At 31.3% G+C, this 8,516-nt stretch overlaps 2 protein-coding genes and 1 long non-coding RNA gene across 5 annotated transcripts; 1 reads left to right on the forward strand and 2 right to left on the reverse strand.

The window, feature by feature from the left end:
- Nucleotides 1–33: 33 nt before the first annotated feature.
- Nucleotides 34–1,361, reverse strand: LOC119664098 (probable ATP-dependent RNA helicase DDX43; the record flags this gene model as incomplete). Its single annotated transcript, XM_038073656.1, has 4 exons — nucleotides 945–1,361; nucleotides 759–872; nucleotides 170–675; nucleotides 34–100 (listed from the first exon to the last, which is right to left on the reverse strand). Coding segments are annotated over exons 1-4 (1,104 nt in total), but the record flags the coding sequence as incomplete, so codon positions are not given.
- Nucleotides 1,362–4,488: 3,127 nt separating this feature from the next.
- On the reverse strand, nucleotides 4,489–7,717 carry LOC119664099 (probable ATP-dependent RNA helicase DDX43). Its single transcript, XM_038073657.1, has 8 exons — nucleotides 7,644–7,717; nucleotides 6,552–6,985; nucleotides 6,366–6,479; nucleotides 5,777–6,282; nucleotides 5,309–5,699; nucleotides 5,103–5,243; nucleotides 4,924–5,024; nucleotides 4,489–4,866 (listed from the first exon to the last, which is right to left on the reverse strand). Exons 2-8 carry the CDS (start codon nucleotides 6,966–6,968, stop codon nucleotides 4,599–4,601), a joined length of 1,938 nt encoding a protein of 645 aa, XP_037929585.1. The 5' UTR covers nucleotides 6,969–6,985; nucleotides 7,644–7,717; the 3' UTR covers nucleotides 4,489–4,598.
- Nucleotides 6,216–7,664, forward strand: LOC119664100. Of its 3 annotated transcripts, none has more exons than XR_005251128.1 (2): nucleotides 6,216–6,303; nucleotides 7,422–7,664. It is a non-coding gene; the product is annotated as an uncharacterized LOC119664100 (long non-coding RNA). The 3 variants fall into 3 exon arrangements; XR_005251127.1 differs by having other exon boundaries at nucleotides 6,232–6,321; XR_005251129.1 differs by lacking the exon at nucleotides 6,216–6,303 and adding an exon at nucleotides 6,993–7,093.
- Nucleotides 7,718–8,516: the final 799 nt, after the last annotated feature.

Genomic DNA, 8,516 nt, shown 5'->3' on the forward strand with positions numbered 1-8,516 from the left:
CAAATCATTAAGACGTCCAGGAGTACAAATAACGCATTCAGCTCCTTCTTTGAAAACACTAATTTGGTCACGACGATTCCCACCACCATAAATGCATACACTGAATAAGAATTTCATAATTTTTTTCTTCATTCATTTTAAACTATGGTTTAACTATTTCCTAACTTACGCTTTTATTCCACGGAACGAGTACTTGTTAACTTCTTTTGCTATTTGTAATGCTAATTCTCGCGTTGGCGCTAAAATTAATATATTTGGACCATTACGTTTCTCACGTGGTGTAGTCTGTCCATCAGTATGAATCAAAGCAGGAAGCAGAAATGCTAAAGTTTTTCCAGTCCCTGTTTGGGCTATACCTATCATATCCTCGCCTCTCAATAATATAGGCCATGCTTGCTTCTGTATTGGTGATGGTTCATTAAAATTTTGTTTCTTTAACTCATCAAGGATATCAGGATAATCTTTGAAACAATGTTGAAATTTCCAAATTGGTTTCGGTATATCAGGACACATTTGATCTTCATTTGTCACCAAACGGGAAACACTTATATTATTGTTTAAATAACGCATTTCATTCACTTCTTCTTCTGTCTTAATAGCGACTTCCTCTACTTCTTCATAAAAATTTTTTCTCAAGTCTGGCAGATGCGCCCAGTGTAACCTACGATGTTCTTCCTGTAATCAAAAATGCCTCATGTGAGCAAAATAAATATGGTAAATCGATAACTTAATATGTAGATTTTAAAAATTTTTCTTACAACTTTTCTATTCAAAGTTTCCCAATCGATAGGCTGCAATACTACATGGTTTTCGGCGCCACCATTATATACATTTTTCGTAGGCGCATTTAATCTAATTCCACCACTTTCTCCCTAAATTAATTTTGTTATGAGATATTATATTAATATATATCCATATTCTCATTCTTTTTAATTTATACTTACAGATTTTGGAGCTGCAACCTGAATATTGTCATTTTCGGAAGAAGCATTAAAACGATTCATTGTATTTTCTTTTAATACAACTTTGGGATTGTGCGAGACTTCGTGATTTGGAAATGAAAAATTTCTATTTTCTTGACCAGACATAATATCACGAATATATTTGACTGCATCGTCAACATTTTTTCTATTACGACCCTTGACAGAAATTTCCTTGGTGTCATTGTTTATATGTATATAAACGTTGAAGTTTGTTCTAATTTCTTTAATTTTACAACCGCCACGACCAATTATGGCACCAATGTAAGCAGGGTCTGCAGGAAATTTCTCCATAAAATCATCAAAATGATTTAAGTTTGAGTTTAAAACTCCACACTCGTTCCTTTCAGATTGAGTTGCACCAGTTCCAAAAGTATCCATTTTGAAGTAAGCAAAATCTAAATAAAGGAATACCTGATTATTCCGTTTTCTATAAAACGAACCAAATTTCAAACATTCAAATCACGACCGCTTTTACGAACTCCTCAATCATAACATATGAAACGGTATTTAAAATTGACTATTAAAATTAAAAATATGTTTTTTAACATTGATTATTAGGGAATAAAGCAATTGCACTCTTATGTTTAAAGTATGTCGAAAATAATACTGCCGCCGCCTTCTTAAGTCTCATCACGCAATGATTCTTATATAAATATTTCAAATGGAGATTTTTTTTGCAAATACGTCACATAACCTTAAATATATGTGAATTGCAGTGATTTTTTTTTATAGTTAATTTTTGTTTTTTAATTATAGTTTTAAAATTCTTTAAATAAAGAAACAATGATTTCTTTAAAACTTTTTGTTTAATATGTGCATTATATTTGCAGTTATTTCTTGGAACAAGCAAAATTGGCGGCTGTTTCAAGTTCTTGTCGGTTGCGAAAACAAATCAAAAATTCTTAATACTATAAAATATTTTTAACAAGTTCCAGAATTAATTGAAAAAAGTTGAACATATATTCGAACTGAAGTCATGAAACACGTATCAAGTATCACGAATCACGAATCATGAATCACGAAACACGAATTTTTTGGAGGAAGATACATACCAGCCTTAAAACCAAATCCAATTGAAAAAACACAAGCCGCTAAAAAAACGATCCGACCACCGACTCGTCTCTTGCAAAAGTAACCAATGAACAAGAAAACTTGTGTCGTTCTTTCAAAATTAATATAAATACATTTGGCAGCCCATACTCAAATTTGCGTGATGTAACTATATTAATTTGGTTTAGACTTTTTGGACACAAATGAATTTCACAAGGGGATAAATCGGATTAGCACACTATTTAATAGGTAAGCCCACATACTATTTTCATACTACATGTGTTAAATTATAAAAGTTTACAAAGTTCTGACATATTCATATCAAATTCATATAATCATATCAAATTCAATTCATAAAATTACGGTTACATTGATAAGAACAATGTACCGATTAGCATTCTGAGAAGAGCGTCTCAGAAGAACCTATACACTAATAACTCGATTAACAGCTACTTCGTACAACAGTAACCTCGATTAACGACCCAGCTGTATTTCTGATCGTGTTTTGCTTAACAGTGAAGAAAACGACAAACATGTCTTTTATAATGCAAGTAAGAGCTGGTTTGAGAATCAATATACCATAAAACTTTCTGCAAAAGGTACAACATTAAAAATGTCATACTAATGTCAAACAGAGATCAGTCGTGGAAAGAAACAAAAATGTGATCTCTTAAGAAATTTTGGAAGCACTTACGTCTGGAATACGTCGTCAAAACCCTGTGCCTGTACCTGATACCAACGTAAATGAAAAATCTGCTAAATTTGCAGAGAAAGAGGCAACTAGAGATCTCAAAATTAAAGATCTATTTCGTCAGAGTAGCTCGGATTGTTTTTGAGTTCATTATATTAAGAATTATGTTAATGATTTTTTATATATTTTGTGCAATAGGCGGTGATTTATTCAAAATATATCGTTTGGTTTTCCCTTTTGTGTCTATTGATTTGTCAATGGCCAATCTTTTGTCGCGAGTGTTATAAAATATTGAAAAATAATTTCATTCCAAAATGATAATGATAAATGCTACATCATTTTGAAGAGCTACTCAATTCACTTTGAAATTCTGTTAATTAGCAACCGACATGTAAATAAGAAATCATACAAACAGATTAAATAGCAAACAGAATTTTTTAATTCACTCTAACCGTAATCGATTCTACCCCATTTACTGTGATTGAAAATCGGAGTATCAGTTATCATATATAACAATATTATATTAATCATACAAATATTACAGACCTCTCTCAAAGGTAAAGATGTCTTTAATCTCCGCAATCCAATAATTCTAACGGATATGCCATTTCAATTCAAAAGATTGCAATTCACAATTCTATTGGCGTCTGCAATCACCATCTAAAGCGAGCTTAGTTCAATATTTAGGATACTGTGGTTCAACTCTCAACACAGATAATCTTCCACATGAACAACTATATGTTACTTGTTCTATAGTCCACAAATCGAACAATATATATCTACACTCGCAATGGAATAATAAAATAAAATTATTGATAAAATTTATCAATATTTGGAAAGCGTGCTTTCTAATTTCTTTCTTTTCCATTTAATCAGACAGCCATGTTAACACGTATCTGCGTATAGCTGCTTTTATTAAATATTATATGTATACAACTTTAACAAATTTTATTAAATTAAATGACGTTTATTATTTAAATTAATTAAATTAAAGATTTATTTCAAATGACATCGATAACGATCTTCGCTGATCAGATGAATTGATTTCTTAGGAGGTCTTATCTATGGCTTAGTGAGAAATGATCATTCGAAGTGATAGTAAAGATTTCAAGTTAGTATAATGGCATTCATTGGCTTGACTTGACCTTGACTTGACTACAGTACTATACTTGAGCAGTGATCAATTGTCTATCAATTGTCTGTTTAAAATAACATTCAAATTAAATATGTATAATGTGAAAAAAATATATATTTTATATTAAGTTCATTTTATACCTCATCCAATACATTTATGAATCCTATTAAAACTGAATCCTATTAAAATTCATTTTAAATGAAACAACTAGAAAACTTACTAATACAGAAATTTAATCAACTTTATCAGCCTCTGATTAAAAATCGTATATAGCGATTACAATATTTAACTCACATCGTTGCCTGTACAAATAATTAATCTCCATCTTAAAAAAATTTCAAATAAAATATCTTATTTTCAGGAAAAAGTTGAAACTTTTACAAACGAAAAAGTAAGAACACAATAGAATCATCATAAAGTTGTAATTGATTAAATTTATTAAATTAACAAAGTTCACTGTATAAAAAACATATTTTAAATATTTCTTATTTAAAACCTTATTCTAAAATGTAATTTTGTATTTCAATTTAAATAATACACATTTTTAATTAATTTTATTTTAGATTTTTCTTATTGTACATTATTATACTAATAACATTAGAAATAGTTTGTTAATTAATTTTCAATTTTAACGATCAACACTTTTTTAAGTAAAACACTGATCGGTTCGAATCAAACAGGGTTATTCACGATCTTGTTTATCGAATAATACCCCTACCATATATTAAAAAAATATCATTTAGTAACGGCGATTAAAACCACCACCCCTTTTAAAATCTGTACCACGTCTTTCTTTCATCTTCTCAAAACGATTGGACATTCTGTATAGTTCTTCTGGAGCTGCTTGACCAGCTTCTTCTAAAATACGAATGAGATCCTTTGCAACACCCCAATCCGAGCGTGTTATATAACTTATGGCAGTGCCAGTTCGCCCAGCGCGTCCAGTTCTACCAACACGATGAACATACTCCTCAATATTACGCGGAAAATCAAAATTAATAACATGACTAAATGAAAAACAATTAATACAACAAATTCGGTTTCAAATACTACTAAGCACTTACGTAATATCCTCAATATCTAAACCTCTTGAAGCAACATCTGTCGCTATCAAAACCTGTATATCACCTGACGCTATATCAGCCAGTGCTTGTTCTCGATCGGTCTAAAGACAATTTTTTTTAAGTTTATAAGAATTTTATATTCTGAGACATTACTCTAATTAAGTTAATGCATTATGTACCTGATCACGAGAACCATGTATACATTGTGTTGACAGGCCTTTTAGAGATAAATCACTGGACAAATCGTCAGCACGAGCTCGCTTAGAACAGAAGATAATAACCTTATCGGTTGATTTAAGGTTTTTTAAAAATGCAAGGACCTGCAACAAGAATAAATACATTGTTCTTCATAATTCTTCTTATTTAAGTTTTCAAATAATATTACCGTATTAAATTTGTCCGCATCCTCCAAGAGTTCTACATTTTGACTCACAGTATGAGTGGCAGTTAAATCAAGCGAACCAACACACACTTGAATAGGATTGTTCATATAACTTTCGGCCAATCTACCAACACTTGGTGGCCAGGTGGCACTAGTCATGACGGTCTGCCTGTCAGGACGTATGTCGAGTAGAATTTTTCGGATCTGTGGCTCGAAACCCATATCCAGCATACGATCCGCTTCGTCTAGTATTAAATATGTAACTGATGTAATGTCTATAACTTTAGCTTGAACCAAATCATTAAGACGTCCAGGAGTACAAATAACGCATTCAGCTCCTTCTTTGAAAACACTAATTTGGTCACGACGATTCCCACCACCATAAATGCATACACTGAATAAGAATTTCTTCATTGAATAATTTTTTTCTTCATTCATTTTAAACTATGGTTTAACTATTTCCTAACTTACGCTTTTATTCCACGGAACGAGTACTTGTTAACTTCTTTTGCTATTTGTAATGCTAATTCTCGCGTTGGCGCTAAAATTAATATATTTGGACCATTACGTTTCTCACGTGGTGTAGTCTGTCCATCAGTATGAATCAAAGCAGGAAGCAGAAATGCTAAAGTTTTTCCAGTCCCTGTTTGGGCTATACCTATCATATCCTCGCCTCTCAATAATATAGGCCATGCTTGCTTCTGTATTGGTGATGGTTCATTAAAATTTTGTTTCTTTAACTCATCAAGGATATCAGGATAATCTTTGAAACAATGTTGAAATTTCCAAATTGGTTTCGGTATATCAGGACACATTTGATCTTCATTTGTCACCAAACGGGAAACACTTATATTATTGTTTAAATAACGCATTTCATTCACTTCTTCTTCTGTCTTAATAGCGACTTCCTCTACTTCTTCATAAAAATTTTTTCTCAAGTCTGGCAGATGCGCCCAGTGTAACCTACGATGTTCTTCCTGTAATCAAAAATGCCTCATGTGAGCAAAATAAATATGGTAAATCGATAACTTAATATGTAGATTTTAAAAATTTTTCTTACAACTTTTCTATTCAAAGTTTCCCAATCGATAGGCTGCAATACTACATGGTTTTCGGCGCCACCATTATATACATTTTTCGTAGGCGCATTTAATCTAATTCCACCACTTTCTCCCTAAATCAATTTTGTTATGAGATATTATATTAATATATATCCATATTCTCCTTCTTTTTAATTTATACTTACAGATTTTGGAGCTGCAACCTGAATATTGTCATTTTCGGAAGAAGCATTAAAACGATTCATTGTATTTTCTTTTAATACAACTTTGGGATTGTGCGAGACTTCGTGATTTGGAAATGAAAAATTTCTATTTTCTTGACCAGACATAATATCACGAATATATTTGACTGCATCGTCAACATTTTTTCTATTACGACCCTTGACAGAAATTTCCTTGGTGTCATTGTTTATATGTATATAAACGTTGAAGTTTGTTCTAATTTCTTTAATTTTACAACCGCCACGACCAATTATGGCACCAATGTAAGCAGGGTCTGCAGGAAATTTCTCCATAAAATCATCAAAATGATTTAAGTTTGAGTTTAAAACTCCACACTCGTTCCTTTCAGATTGAGTTGCACCAGTTCCAAAAGTATCCATTTTGAAGTAAGCAAAATCTAAATAAAGGAATACCTGATTATTCCGTTTTCTATAAAACGAACCAAATTTCAAACATTCAAATCACGACCGCTTTTACGAACTCCTCAATCATAACATATGAAACGGTATTTAAAATTGACTATTAAAATTAAAAATATGTTTTTTAACATTGATTATTAGGGAATAAAGCAATTGCACTCTTATGTTTAAAGTATGTCGAAAATAATACTGCCGCCGCCTTCTTAAGTCTCATCACGCAATGATTCTTATATAAATATTTCAAATGGAGATTTTTTTTGCAAATACGTCACATAACCTTAAATATATGTGAATTGCAGTGATTTTTTTTTTATAGTTAATTTTTGTTTTTTAATTATAGTTTTAAAATTCTTTAAATAAAGAAACAATGATTTCTTTAAAACTTTTTGTTTAATATGTGCATTATATTTGCAGTTATTTCTTGGAACAAGCAAAATTGGCGGCTGTTTCAAGTTCTTGTCGGTTGCGAAAACAAATCAAAAATTCTTAATACTATAAAATATTTTTAACAAGTTCCAGAATTAATTGAAAAAAGTTGAACATATATTCGAACTGAAGTCATGAAACACGTATCAAGTATCACGAATCACGAATCATGAATCACGAAACACGAATTTTTTGGAGGAAGATACATACCAGCCTTAAAACCAAATCCAATTGAAAAAACACAAGCCGCTAAAAAAACGATCCGACCACCGACTCGTCTCTTGCAAAAGTAACCAATGAACAAGAAAACTTGTGTCGTTCTTTCAAAATTAATATAAATACATTTGGCAGCCCATACTCAAATTTGCGTGATGTAACTATATTAATTTGGTTTAGACTTTTTGGACACAAATGAATTTCACAAGGGGATAAATCGGATTAGCACACTATTTAATAGGTAAGCCCACATACTATTTTCATACTACATGTGTTAAATTATAAAAGTTTACAAAGTTCTGACATATTCATATCAAATTCATATAATCATATCAAATTCAATTCATAAAATTACGGTTACATTGATAAGAACAATGTACCGATTAGCATTCTGAGAAGAGCGTCTCAGAAGAACCTATACACTAATAACTCGATTAACAGCTACTTCGTACAACAGTAACCTCGATTAACGACCCAGCCGTATTTCTGATCGTGTTTTGCTTAACAGTGAAGAAAACGACAAACATGTCTTTTATAATGCAAGTAAGAGCTGGTTTGAGAATCAATATACCATAAAACTTTCTGCAAAAGGTACAACATTAAAAATGTCATACTAATGTCAAACAGAGATCAGTCGTGGAAAGAAACAAAAATGTGATCTCTTAAGAAATTTTGGAAGCACTTACGTCTGGAATACGTCGTCAAAACCCTGTGCCTGTACCTGATACCAACGTAAATGAAAAATCTGCTAAATTTGCGGAGAAAGAGGCAACTAGAGATCTCAAAATTAAAGATCTATTTCGTCAGAGTAGCTCGGATTGTTTTTGAGTTCATTATATTAATAATTATGTTAATGATTTTTTATAT

This window comes from Teleopsis dalmanni, unplaced genomic scaffold (genome assembly GCF_002237135.1).
Source record: "Teleopsis dalmanni isolate 2A unplaced genomic scaffold, ASM223713v2 unscaffolded_contig_1414, whole genome shotgun sequence".
Lineage (NCBI taxonomy): Eukaryota > Metazoa > Arthropoda > Insecta > Diptera > Diopsidae > Teleopsis > Teleopsis dalmanni.